This window comes from Rhinoraja longicauda, chromosome 11 (genome assembly GCF_053455715.1).
Source record: "Rhinoraja longicauda isolate Sanriku21f chromosome 11, sRhiLon1.1, whole genome shotgun sequence".
NCBI classification, from domain to species: Eukaryota; Metazoa; Chordata; class Chondrichthyes; order Rajiformes; family Arhynchobatidae; genus Rhinoraja; species Rhinoraja longicauda.
In genome coordinates this window covers 26,703,819-26,718,505 of record NC_135963.1, presented here as the reverse complement: position 1 = coordinate 26,718,505, position 14,687 = coordinate 26,703,819, and the positions used below count along the sequence as shown (strand labels likewise).

At 45.5% G+C, this 14,687-nt stretch overlaps 1 protein-coding gene across 1 annotated transcript in view; it reads right to left on the bottom strand.

The window, feature by feature from the left end:
- Window positions 1-13,142, bottom strand: part of LOC144598403 (nardilysin-like) — an 81,777-nt gene extending 68,635 nt beyond the window's left edge. Inside the window, exons 1-4 of the mRNA XM_078408538.1 lie at window positions 12,639-13,142; window positions 7,819-8,038; window positions 7,259-7,340; window positions 1,040-1,193 (exon numbers count right to left, since the gene is read on the bottom strand). Coding sequence (XP_078264664.1) covers window positions 1,040-1,193; window positions 7,259-7,340; window positions 7,819-8,038; window positions 12,639-12,787 — 605 coding nt within the window. The 5' untranslated portion in view covers window positions 12,788-13,142. The remainder of the gene's footprint in view (window positions 1-1,039; window positions 1,194-7,258; window positions 7,341-7,818; window positions 8,039-12,638) is intronic.
- Between the last annotated feature and the right edge of the window lie 1,545 nt (window positions 13,143-14,687).

Sequence of the window (14,687 nt, the reverse complement as noted above, 5' to 3'; positions counted from 1 at the left end):
ACTATCGCAAGTCGAAACATCGTAAACCGGGGAGCACCTATATATATTAGGCTCACCCCTGAGCAAATTAATATAGTCCCTTTAACTTATCCACCCTCCTCAACCTTCTCTGCAACTTATAGCTAACTTCTCTCATTTTCCAATTCTGATGGAAGGTCTTCATATCAAAACATTATTTTTCCACATGTGTTGTCTGATCTGCTGACTGCTTGCTTACAGCATTTAGTTTTTTAGTTTAGGTGAGCGGCCCACCGAGTCCGTGCCGACCAGCGATCCCTACACACTAACACTATCCTACATACACTTGGGACAATTTACAATTATACCAAGCCAGTTAACCTAGAAACAATAGACAATAGGTGCAGGAGAAGGCCATTCGGCCCTTCGAGCCAGCACCGCCATTCAACGTGATCATGGCTGATCATTCTCAATCAGTACCCAGTTCCTGCCTTCTCCCCATACCCCCCGACTCCACTATCCTTAAGAGCTCTATCTAACTCTCTCTTGAATGCATTCAGAGAATTGGCCTCCACTGCCTTCTGAGGCAGAGAATTCCACACATTCACAACTCTCTGACTGAAAAAGTTTTTCCTCATCTCAGTTCTAAATGGCCTACCCCTTATTCTTAAACTGTGGCTCCTTGTTCTGGACTCCCCCAACATTGGGAACATGTTTCCTGCCTCTAACGTGTCCAACCCCTTAACAATCTTATACGTTTCGATAAGATCTCCTCTCATCCTTCTAAAACCTGTAAACATTAACTTTGGAGTGTGGGAGGAAACCGAAGATCCCAGAGAAAACCCACGCATGTCACGGGGAGAACGTACAAACTCCGGACAGACAAGCACCCGTATTCAGGATCGAACCCAGGTCTCTGTCAGTGTAAGGCAGCAACTCTACCGCTGCGCCATTGTGCTGCCCTAAGCATTTTTTTTAAAAAATTCAGATGTTATTGCATCTGTGACTTTTCAATTACATCTGGGCCTAACAATAAGACAGTAAATCAAAGAAGCTTATAAGTTATAGAATATATGCTTACCTTTCAAGGGCAGCCTTGAAGTATTTTCTCTGGATGTCAAACTGAAATACAGTGCGCTCACAATCAGTTGATGCATTATCACTACCACCATGTTTTTTCAGGAAGGCATCAAAACCATTTTCATCGGGATATTTTTCACTCCCCATAAAGACCACTGCAAAATAAAATTAAATGCATACTGGAAACAAGATACAGAGGTCATAAAAAAGAATACAATTGATTCAAATTATAAAAAGTAATATTCTTATCATCATATCATATATATACAGCCGGAAACAGGCCTTTTCGGCCCTCCAAGTCCGTGCCGCCCAGTGATCCCCACACATTAACACTATTTGATACAGGTAAATAACTTTTCAAAGCAGAACCAAATTAAATTCTCTCTAGTTTACTTTAAGTGACATTCAGACTTTATAATCTCCACTGTAAAAGAAGCAACATCTGTATATTAAAGGTGCTTGGCGAAGTGAGTAGTCTGAATATCTATATGGTGCTGATAATATGTTGCTCAAAAGCTAAATTACTTTTTCACTCCTGTCATTACATTTGTATTTCTGACATATTGCAAAGTATCAAAGTACAAAAGATGCAATTGTAGGGACATAGGGATTGGCCAGGTAATAGAACCCTCGGATTGGGTTAAGGTCACGGGGTGAGGAAGCGCGGGGTATTTAAATGCTTGGCGCCAAACGTTAGATTAGAGATTAGATTAGTGAGTGAAGTTAGTGTTCGTCCAGAAAGCAGTCTGTTGCGTTTGTCACGGGTTTTATACCAATAAAGTATTTGGATAATACCACTCGTCTGGACTCACTACATTGGTGACCTCGAACGTAGGAAGAAAGCAGCAGCATGTCGCAGGCGGGAGCGAGCGCGGGCGAAATCCATCTACCGCCGTTCTGGGCCCATCAGCCGCACCTGTGGTTTGTGCAGGCAGAATCACAGTTCCATCTTAAAAAGGTGGAGGAAGACCAGGAGAAGTACCATCATGTGGTGAGCTGTCTGCAGGCGGAGGTGGCTGCGCGGGTCAGCCGATACCTGACCAGTCCACCCCAAACGAACCAGTACGTGGGGCTCAAGAAGCTCCTGCTGCGGACCTTCGGCTGGGCCCAGAACCAGCGGGCTCTGAAGCTCCTCCATTTGCCAGACCTGGGGCAGCGGCTGCCGTCGGAGCTGATGTCCGAGATGCTGGCTTTGGCGGGCGACCATCAGCCGTGCATGATATTCGAAGCGGCCTTTCGGGAGAAGCTACCTGGGGACGTCAGGTTGGTGTTGGCAGACGTCCCTTTTGAAGATCCGGTAGCGTTCGCCGAGAAGGCCGACAAGCTCGTGAGGGAACGCAACGCCCGAGACGGCTCCGTTAACCGGGTCTCGAGGCCCAGCGGCAGTCGGGGGTGCGGCCGGGAGAGCGACGCATCGGCCGCTATTGCGCAGCCGGCCCGCCAAGAGAGGGCGGCAGCGCCTGTTCATTGGCAGCGGGCTCGACCAACAGAGCCGGATAGGCGTGGCTGGTGCTCTTTCCATCGGCGGTGGGGCAGCGAGGCACGAAGCTGTAGATCCCCGTGTTCGTTTCCGGGAAACGCCTGGGCCGATCGACTGTAGAGGCAGTCTCGGTTGGCCGTAACCACCGCCTCTACGCTACGGATCAGAGTACCGGGATCGTTTTCCTAATGGATACGGGAGCGGTCGTAAGTATTGTGCCCCCCTATGACTGTGAGGTTCGAGTGGGGGAAAAGGGCCCGCCCCTAATTGCAGTGAATGGTAGCACCATCCGTACATACGGTAAAAGGACCATGTCCCTGTCCTTCGAGTCCAGGACTTACCGTTGGGAATTCATCGTTGCGGATGTGGGCCAGGCCATATTGGGGGCAGATTTCCTATGGGCGTTTTCCTTGGTCGCAGACGTCCGAGGGAGGGGCCTACAACCCTCGGCTGATGCACGGCCTCGGGGTACTGGGCCAGAGGCTTCTACAAGCGCCGCCCCACCCAGCCTAGTTATCCAGTCCATTACCACGGCTCCCGGTCAGTTCGATGCGGTCCTGGCCGACTTCCCGCAGCTCCTCGTCCAGCGTTTTGATTCACCTTCGGAGAAGCACGGGGTCGTCCATTTCATTCCAACCGAAGGGCCGCCGGTTTTTGCCCAGGCACGGCGCCTCCCACCCGACAAGCTGGCCAGGGCGCGAGAGGAGTTCCTAAACTTGGAGAGGTTGGGAATTATTCGGCCTTCGAGTAGTCCGTGGGCCTCCCCCTTGCACATGGTTTCCAAAGCATCTGGGTGGTGGAGACCATGTGGTGACTTCCGTCGACTCAACGCGGCAACACGGCCGGACCGCTATCCGATTTCACACATTCAGGACTTTTCAGCTAGCCTGGAGGGGGCGACAATATTTTCAAAAATTGATTTGGTGCGGGGATACCATCAGATCCCGGTCCACCCGCCGGACATTCCGAAAACAGCGACCATCACCCCGTTCGGACTGTTTGAGTGGTTGCGTATGCCTTTCGGCCTTAAAAATGCAGCTCAGGCATTCCAGCGTCTGATGGACCGGGTGGGTCGAGGGTTGCCGTTTGTCTTTATTTATCTAGACGGTATTTTGATTGCCAGCCGTTCGGTCCAGGAGCACTTGGTCCACCTCCGCACGGTGTTCCAGAGGCTGCAAGACCATGGCCTGATTCTCCATCCGGACAAGTGCCAATTCGGCCTGTCCGCGGTGGATTTTTTGGGTCACCGGGTTACTCCGGCCAGTGCCACTCCTTTACCAGCTAAGGTGGACGCGGTCCGCTCTTTCCCCCGCCCGACTACCATCAAGGGCTTGCAGGAATTTGTGGGCATGGTCAATTTCTATCATCGGTTCGTGCCTGCAGCAGCTCGGGTTATGCGCCCCCTTTTTCAATGTCTCGCAGGTAACCCCGCGGAGTTGGTATGGTCCGTAGCTGCGGAGACGGCTTTTGTTGCGGTCAAACAGGCCCTCGCCAATGCCACCATGCTGGTGCACCCGCGCTCCTCCGCCCCCACAGCTCTGACGGTGGACGCCTCAGACGTGGCGGTGGGTGGGATTTTGGAGCAGCAGGTTGACGGTGAATGGCAGCCTCTTGCGTTTTTCAGCAGGCAGCTCTCTCGAGCGGAGTTCAAGTACAGTGCGTTCGATAGGGAGCTCCTGGCCCTTTATTTAGCAGTCCGCCACTTCCGTTATTTTTTAGAAGGCCGTTCTTTCGTGGCCTACACGGATCACAAACCTTTGACATTCGCTTTTGCTAAGGTTTCTGATCCGTGGTCGGCTCGCCAGCAGTGGCACCTAACCCTCATTTCGGAGTTTACGACCGATGTCCGTCATATTGCGGGTAGGCTGAATGCCGTTGCTGATGCCCTGTCCCGGCCGGCCATTCCCTCCGTAGCCGTGGTTGGTAAACATGTGGATTTCCAGGAGCTAGCGGAGGCTCAGCGCCTGGAAGGAACTGCCGCGGTGTACGCCTCCACAACCTCGGGACTGCGTTTAGAGCAGGTGGCGTGTGGCCCCACAGGTACCAAGTTGTGGTGCGACGTTACTCTCCCACGCCCTCGCCCGGTGGTGCCTGCCGCTCTGCGGCGTAAGGTTTTTGAGGCCATTCATGGCCTGGCACATCCGTCCATCAGGGCGACTTCAGCCATGGTGGCCGACCGGTTTGTCTGGCATGGCCTGCGAAAGCAGGTGGCAGCCTGGGCACGCGCCTGCATTCCGTGCCAGACCTCCAAAGTCCATCGTCATGTCCAGCCCCCACACCAGAGATTCGAGGTTCCCCCCGCCCGTTTTTTCCACATCCATGTGGATTTGGTGGGTCCATTGCCCTATTCTAGGGGTTACACTCATCTACTGACGGTGGTTGATCGGTTCACTCGTTGGCCGGAGGCGCTCCCGTTGTCGGACACCTCGGCGGCCTCCTGTGCACGGGCCCTGGCGTTGCATTGGGTGGCTCGTTTCGGGGTCCCGGCTATCATCACTACAGATCGGGGAGCCCAGTTCACCTCGTCTCTCTGGGCTGCGCTGGCGCAGCTGTATGGTGCTCGATTACAGCAGACCACCGCCTATCATCCCCAAGCCAACGGGATGGGTGAGCGTTTCCATCGGCAGCTGAAGGCGTCCCTCTGTGCTCGCCTGACTGGCTACGATTGGGCTGACCAGCTGCCTTGGGTCCTCCTCGGCATCCGTACGGCCCCGCGGGCTGAGCTGGGCACATCTTCGGCCGAGCTCGTCTACGGTTCGCCCCTGCGGGTGCCGGGCGACATTCTCCCTTCCACTCCCGCCTTGCCGCCATCCGTCACGTCAGTCTTGGGCTCCCTCCGGGAACGGGTGGGTTCTCTGGCTCCAGTCCCCACCTCTAGTCACGGAAGCACAGCAGTTCACGTTCCTCCGGAATTGCGGAGCTGTGATTTCGTGTTTCTTCGGAAAGATTGCCACCGTCCACCCCTCCAGCCGGTTTACCAAGGCCCGTTCCAGGTGCTCAAAAGAGGGACTGTAACCTTCACCTTGCAGGTAGGAAATCGTCAGGAGCTGGTTTCAGTGTCCCGTCTCAAGCCGGCCCATTTAGACCAGGACCTCCCCGTGTCGGTGGCTCAGCCGCCGCGCCGGGGCCGGCCTGTGGCTGCTCGACTGGTCCCGTCAGCGGCGCCCAGTTTACCACCTCTTGGGCCTCCGCCGCCTATGGTTGGTCCCGGGCTGCCGTTGCTCATCAAGTGCCTCCCGTCACCTGCACCCTCCGCTCCAGTGGACCCCCCATCGCCTCCAGCGGCGGCGTCCACCACGCCTCCTGTCACGCTGGGGGTATCGGTTTCCCCCATCCGTACACGTTCTGGGCGGGAGGTTCGGCCGCCCGTGAGGTATGGTTTCGAGGGTTCTGGGGGGGGTCATGTAGGGACATAGGGATTGGCCAGGTAATAGAACCCTCGGATTGGGTTACGGTCACGGGGTGAGGAAGCGCGGGGTATTTAAATGCTTGGCGCCAAACGTTAGATTAGAGATTAGATTAGTGAGTGAAGTTAGTGTTCGTCCAGAAAGAAGTCTGTTGCGTTTGTCACGGGTTTTATACCAATAAAGTATTTGGATAATACCACTCGTCTGGACTCACTACACAATATCAAAATGTGATATAGGACAGAGACATTAAGTATTCAAGCATAATTTACATCAGGAACATTTTTTCTACTTTCTAATTCATAATGATTTGCACAAAAATTGCACTTTTACAGAAAATGTCTTGTTAATGAAAATAACAGAATAATGAGTAACAATAGAATGAGAAGTGATAAGGATCAAAAATGAGGATTGAAGAGGTAAATTTTGAAGATGGAACAGAAGAAACAAAGAAACAGAAACAAAGAAAATAGGTGCAGGAGCCAGCACCAGCATTCTATATGATCATGGCTAATCATCCTAAATCAGTATGCCGTTCCTGCTTTCTCCCCCTATCCCTTGATTTCGCTGGCCCTAAGAGCTATATCTAACTCCCTTGAAAACATCCAGTGAATTGGCCTCTACTGCCTTCTGTGGCAGAGAATTCCACAGATTCACAACTCTCTGGGTGAAAAAGTGTTTCCTTATCTCAGTCCTAAATGGCCTACCCCTTATTCTTAAACTGTGACCCATGGTTCTGGACTCCGCCAACATCGGGAACATTTTTTCTGCATTTAGCCTATCCAATTCCTGAAGAATTGTATACACTTCTATAAGATCCAATATAAGAAAAATAATTCCAAAATGTTGTTCTCACGCAGAAATCTGGGAGGGTTTCAGTTAAAGGCAGGAGACAATGGGGCTATTCTGCAGCTCAAATTCAGCATTCGAGCAAGACAAAATGCAAGTTGGGCAAGAAGTAGACAGATCAACAGACATATATTCAAGTCCTTAGTTTCAAACTTCATGTTTGCACTGCAAATGTCAGCAAACTACAGAAAATTGGAAAGAATTAACTGAATTCCCCACCGGTTGAATAATAGTAATTAATTATAAATCATATTTCCTCAATGTTTCCAAATATACCAGTAAGATTCATCCAGATTCACTAACATCTAAAGTTAACTTTGCACAAAAGAATCAAGTTGCTTCAGTTCATGATATATCAAGTACTGCGCAACTCAAATTTCAGTATTAACTATAATAGAAATCACAAGATTACACAATGTGAATGACATTTAAGGATTTACTCCCAAATTTACCAAAACTAAATTATAAAACAGTCTTAACTCACTGTGTTCCAAAAAGTGTGCCAATCCTGGAAGGTCATCAGGATCGCTAAAACTTCCAATCCCCACACAAAGGGCAGCTGCTGACTACAAGCAATGAAATGGATTAGAAATGTTTTTTATCCCCTAGTGTCAAAAAGATTCTCCTACATTGTGGACAATAATAAGTAAACAATTAATCAACTGATATTCCATATATTGCTGCTACAATATAGCCGAAGACTGACCACTTAGAGAACAATAATATTGGTCCCGCATTTCCTGCAGTTTAACATTGAAACAAACATTAATTTCAAAAATAAAGGTTTTCAGGCTAATACAATATCTCCATGTCAATGGTACATTTGGATTCCCAAAACATTAATCTAAATGATAATTAAACAATGGTGTGCCAAGTAAAAACAATGTACCCTGTTTTGTGGGGTGAATGAAGAAAACAATTCTATAAATCAAAGAATACACATATTAGGCAATGACTTTCTAGCTGACGAAAGGCACGTAGCAGGCAATTGGGACAAGTGTTTTTTGTAGCAAACATTTAATAGACACGAAAAAAAATAATTACCTGCTTTTCTGATTTCTTTTTCCCATTACAAAGGTGCTGTGAATCATCATTGTCTTCAAAATCCTCAGATGGATCTTCATTAGAATCATCATTCGACAAACTCTCAGAATCACCATCACTCTCACTTTCCTCTTCCTCATCCTGCATTTCTACTTCAGACTTACTAATGGACATATCCGAGATCAAGAGTGCATTTAAACCATTTCCTAGTTTGATATATCTGAAAAACATTGAGAGCATTTTTAACAAATTCCCTTTTATATATAATGTACTTCCTGTTACAAAGATAAGCTAGGTAAAAATGGTAAAATGTCACTAAGTATTTTGTATAGTTTTTAAATATTTATTCTTAATCACATTTATAATTGTTAGACTTTTTCTATTCATGTGCTGAAACCTTACACTTAACCATATCACTTCTATCAGTCAGAAGAAGGGTCTCAACCCGAAACGCCACCGATTCCTCTCCAGAGATGCTGCCTGTCCTGCTGAGTTACTCCAGCATTTTGTGTCTACCTTCACTTCTATTTTTGATCTCACAGATTTTCCTTGAAATTTGGCCACTTTCTTCAACAGAACATCTAATTCTAAACTGAGGTTAGCACATACAACAGAAATTTAATTAACAACTAGACCAAGTGGATCTGTTGGGCCCAAACCTCTCCTGCATTGGTGCAGCATCCTCTCCTCCCCCCTCCCCTCCTCCCTCCTCCTCCTCCCCCCCCCCCCCCCCTCCTAGGAGATAGATTTAAACTTTAAAATGTGAATAACTTAAAAAATATAACACCAATTTCAATGAAACTTCTTCCATTAGCACCGAAGGGATGATGGTGAGCAAGGTGGGCCTAAAATTGTTGTGCTATCATGTACCGTTTTGGCTGTAATTCAGGAACAAACAAACAAACGAGTTTTAGTATATAGATTGCACACAATGCTCTACATCACACCTGAAGTACTGCAGCAAATCCCCACAATTTTTCAAAAAACAAAGTAACAAAAATGATCTATAGTTAGCAAGGCTTCGTTTGCCCATTTATTCACAATAAATTCCACAGAGGGTTGCCAAAATTGGAAGTTGCAGTGGGTGAAGGAACAGGGCAACTAAAATCTGAGTGAAATTGAAGTCTAATGAATTAACAAAGAGTGGAGAATTGTTATTTTGTTTTCAAGTATTGTCCAACAATGAAGGTGACTGGACATTCATAAAAGTTCATTTTCAGTGTCAGAGAAATTAACTGGCAGTGATTTATTTTTAAGATTAAAAGATATTTTAAGATATGTACTCTTTAAAGTGGATTTAACTTTGAGGAATATCTCTATTATCCGAGTGCAGAAATGTCACCTACTTAATCTATTTGAGACACAAAACATGATATCACATTCACAAACTAACAGCAAATGGCACATCTCTAACAACAACCATATTTTTATTTGTACCTTTAATCATCCATCTGCCTTGCATGTTGTTTCTCTGGCATTTGCACACAAATACCAGGGAGTACTACAAATTTACCGCTACTCTGGCCACAACTTTTGGGCTTGCATTTTTTTTGTTAAGTTCCCATTTCATAATTTAAAAGTTGATTCATACCTGGTTTATTTACACAAAAACATAGCGTATTTGCTTACATAAACAAGAGATGTTACCACTGCAAATGCTATTAATTTTCCTTTTGGGCATTAAGTAGCTAGTTTTATTTTAGTAAAAGCTTTATTAAAGTACTGCTGAGAGAAGCTGCATTAAATAAAGACTGAAGATAGACACAAAATGCTGGTGTAACTCAGTGGGGCAGGCAGCATCTCTGGAGAGAAGGAATGGGTGACAGTTTGGGTTAAATAAAGACTGATTTTATCTCCCCCACCAGGTAATCTAGAATCACATATAATTGGCTTTATATATAACCATTATATGGTTATATGGCACGTTATTTCTTTCCCATTTTCTACACACAGTGGTTGCCTCATGAACCTGGCTTTGGATCGTGATATAACAGTTGTTTTACTGGAAAACTGTTGAGGTTTCCATATTTTGTGACTTGGCTTCCAAAAAAGTTCAAATATATTTGGTGAAATGGCCCAATTTCACTGTTTATAGCAGCTCATAACAGTTAGCTAATCAGAAAGCAAAGCACCATTACCTGAGAACCAACAAATAAAATCACTATTTTTATTGTCTGATATTTGCTAATCAAAGCCAGCTCAACTGAATGCAAAAACTGGCAAATGGTGTGGTCAATAACTGCTACCTAATGTAGATAATGTGAAACTCAAAAAAGGCGCAATGAAGATAGTAACAAAATTCAAAAGATCAAAGACTGCTGAAATAAGCAGACAATTTTTAACTGGAAAGGTTAGAGTAATGCATTTTAGCAGGGAGAATAATAAGAAGCTTGATAAACTAAAGGCCATTTTTTAAACATGGATACAGGAATGGAGACAATGCACATTAAGGTTTGATCATCGCTGGACGAGTTGAGAAGAATGCTAACGACTATAACATTCTTGTCCTTGGCTTTACTAATTGAATTACCGAGTGGAAAAACAAAGAATTTATAGAAAGTCTTTTTAAAATACCAGTTAAGTTTCAGCAAGTGTAATATCTTCAGTTCCGAATATATCACAGTGTCCGAGTTCCAATTTAGGAAGAATTGCCAAGTCTTGGAGAGATTTACTAGAATAGTAGACACAAAATGCTGGAGTAACTCAGCAGGACAGGCAGCATCTCTGGAGAAAAGGAATGGGTGACGTTTTGGGTCAAGACCTTTCTTCAGACTGAAGAATTATCAGAATAGTACCTGGAATGAAGAACTTCATTTATGCAGTGAGACTGGAGAAGCTATGGACAGTACTCCTTAAAGCAGAATAGGTTAAACAGAGATTTGATACCAATGAATGAATGATTTTTGATAAAAGTTAATAAAGAAGATTATTTTCATAGCAGGAGGCTCAATAACATGATGACATATTTAAGTTAACTGGCATACAAACCCAAGGCAAAATGAGGAAACTTATTTTGATAAAACACTAGACTGTAGTGAACAGGACCGGCACTTATTGACAGCATGGTGGAAGATTCAGTAACCACTTACAAAAACAAATTGGTTGTATGCAAGAGTAAAAAAATGACAAAACTACTGGGAAATAGCAGTGACTTTAAACTAATTAAATAGTTGTTGTTTTTTTTGAGTATCCCAAATAAATACAAAATGTAGTGATAACGCATCACTCGTCATGTTGCATAATTCTGCAAATAAATCAGCTTTTCTGAAATCTAGGTTAAACCACACAATCCCAAAATCAAATCCTGTAAAGAGTATCCATTCATTTAATTTCATCATTTTGTATCAAAACACACAAGCAAGACTCAATTCCATAACAACCAGTAAACTCCAGGCTGACAAAATTGTTAAATTTTAAGTTTTATAGCTTCATCAAGACAATTACAGATAATTTTTTGCATTCACAGAACCCAAGCACCAAATTCTATGCCTGAGCACATGGCATATCCATTAGTAAATGACCAGTTAAGAGTGCTGGACACAAAAAGCTAGAGTAACTCAGCAGGGCAGGCAGCATCTCTGGAGAAGGAATGGGTAACGTTTTGGGTCGAGACCCTTCTTCAGACTGCTAAACAAGGCTGAATTGCAGGAGCATTGAGATGGAATTTTGAAAGCAAGAATAAGATTTTTTTTTAAATTAGGGTGATGCTTGATGAAGTATAAAATATATTATTTCAGTCTGAAGAAGGGACCCAACCAAAAGCATTGCCTACCCATGTTCTACAAAGATGCTCGCTAACCCCCTCGAGTTACTCCAGCACTCTGTGTCTTTTTTAGTAAACCAGCATCTGTAGTTCCTGGTGTTTAATAATTTTCCACACTGGAATCACAGAAATACATGACTTGATATAATTTACATTATAATATTAAAATATATTTATTTAGGATAGGCAACATGCAGATGTGTAAATAGTTTTATAGCTAACCACACTACTTCTACAACCTACAATAGTCACAAGTAAATTGCCAGGTCACCTTCAACTGTCAGTGTTTATTTCAATATTTCCATAGACATTTTACTCATGCAGTTTCTCTCAACAGGTCTTGCTGATAATCCGAGTTTCTAAATAATTTCTGGACTTTATTTTGGGTAAGTACACTTCCACACGGCAGAGATGATAATTGCTAATACAAAGTCTTTATCATACTAAATAAAAATGCCACGTCGGCTCACAGGTGCGGAATGGGGCTGAATTTGATGCCAATACAGATATGGAAATATTGATATAGATAATTGTTGTCTGTGGAAAGTAATTTATATTTCTCATCTCAGTTCAGGACCGCTATTTGGAAATCGCATTGCGATTACTTACACGACAGTCCCTGTGTCTGTCTCCGTGTTTCCCCGATTCTTAAAAATGTTCTGAGGTCACGAATTTATTAATGAATGAATCCATTAATGAATGGAACAAAATCTGAATGAACCATTTTCTGGAAACAATCAGCAAAATGTATACATTTTTTTGGCTGCCCCCAAATAATAAAACTTCTCCATGAGAACTGTCTACCAAAGAGAAGGGGGGGGGGGGGGGGGAAGAAGGCTCTTCTCGGTCTTATTATTGTAACCTCCGTCGTCAGGTCCTACACCACACCCGGTGAATTAAACCCGTTCTTCAAGTGATTTTCAGAGACAAAAATATAATTTCCCATCCTTCTGGAGGGGAAAATGTTCTGGGACTTTATCAGGCCACTCTCTCCCCATCCCTGTTCCGGCCTAGGCAGGCCCTGCCAGGTGACTGCGTGGCCGCTGCCACTCTTTACCTGTAATCTTTGGGGTCACTGGGAGATTTGACAATGTCCGGATCGCTTCGGTTATTGTCGGGTTTAAGATCCTCTTCTTCCTCCAATCCGCCATCCACATTTTGGCCCGAATCCCTGGCGGCCGTTTTGGATTTATTCCTGACAGGCATTGCCAGGCCGCGCCAGCCAACCCGGCGAGAGACGGTGGATGCGCTCGCCGCGGCCCGCTGACACCCGCTGCCACTCCCCGCCCAAAGCCTCCGGCCAAGCACACCAGCAAGCGGCGGAAATACTGCAAAAGGCCTTTTAAACAATCGAATCAGCTCCGCTGCGGTGAACAAGTAAAAGCCGAGTGCGCAGGGAAGGGGATGTGGGCGTGGAGGGGATCTCTGGCTGGAGAGGGCTCTTGCTGACCCCTGGCTGGAGAGGGCTCTTGCTGACCCCTGGCTGACTCCGCCGTCTTTATGAATCGCCAAACCGTCCGCAGCTCTCGCTCAAACCGACCGAGCAGGAGCCGCTGGTCCCGCCCACCCCGTTCCGATTGGCGCTTTTATATGAAGCGCCAGATCCGTACGGTTATTTCGCCCGTCAATCATTGATGGGAAACCATGAAGTTTGGTTGCAACGGGCAGCCGTGGCTCAGTGCGATGCGGCATCGTGAGCGCACACTGTAAAGGTAGGCCGGGCAGGCAGGCAGTCGGGTTAATTGGCCTTTGCAGCACTTCACGCACAACAAGAACCTCGCTCTGCTGACTTCACGTCCCCAGTGTCATCCAACATATCCTAGCATCTGTAACATTTAAGATGGGACCAGTTTCCTTGCTCAGAAAACAACTTCTCACTAAATTGTTTCCTCTGGCCCCACCACGTGCAAAATGGGTGACTAATGGAGGAGATAAGCAAAATGAGAAAGCAGCTTTTGAGAAAGGAGGCCAATTCACTGGATGTTTTCAAGAGAGTTAGATTTAGCTCTTGGGGCTTAAGGAATCAAGGGATACGGGGAAAAAGGAGGAACGGGGTACTGATTTTCGATGATCAGCCATGATCATATTGAATGGCGGTGCTGGCTCGAATGGCCTACTCCTGCACCTGTCGGCACTAATATAAGACCCTGAGATTCTGGAAAAAAATATTTATCAAGGAGTGGTGACCCTTTTGAATTTTCCTCACATAAAACGCTGATGTGGAGTATTATGTTAAGCTTCCAACCTTCAGTTTCTCGCCTCATTATCGGGGGGAAATCAAGCATTAGAGCGGGTACAGAAAAGGTACACAAGAACGGTCTTCAAGAAAGGTCCAACCCTAAACGTCTCGGTGTAGGAAGGGACTGCAGATGCTGGTTTACACCGATGATAAACACAAAAGCTGGAGTAACTCAGCGAGTCTCTAAACGTCTTTGCCCATTTCCTTCCAGGGATGATGCCTGACCCGCTGCGTCCCTCCAGCAGTTCGTGTTTTTCGTTCAAGATTCCGGCATTCCTGCGGTCTCTTAATATAATCACAAGAATGGTTTCTGGAGTGAGAGAATAGTTACAATGATTGATTAGCGGCTGAAACTGCTTTGTTTAGAGAACGTTTAGAGGAGATTTGATAGAAGTAGCAATGAGGGACCTGGACAGAGTTTACCTGTTGGTAGAGTTTTAACATTAAGGAGAGAATTATTCGTGACATAAGCATGTGGAGAGGATGTTTCCACTAGTAGGAGAGTCTAGAACTAGAGGTCATAGCCTCAGAATTAAAGGACGTTCTTTTAGGAAGGAGATGAGGAGAATTTTCTTTAGTCAGATGGTGGTGAATCTGTGGAATTCTTTGCCAAAGAAGTCAGTGGAAGCCACGTCAGTGGATATTTTTAAGGCAGAGATAGATTCTTGATTAGTACAGATGTCAGAGGTTATGGGGGGAAAGGCAGGAGAATGGGGTTAGGAGGGAGAGATAGATCAGCCATGATGGAATGGTGGGGAAAACTTGATGGGCCAAATGGCCTAATTCTATTCCTATTCCTTCCAACCTTATGACCTTATGAATTTGCTGTCAGAATTCCCATTGTGATTATTTTGCATGCTAGAAATA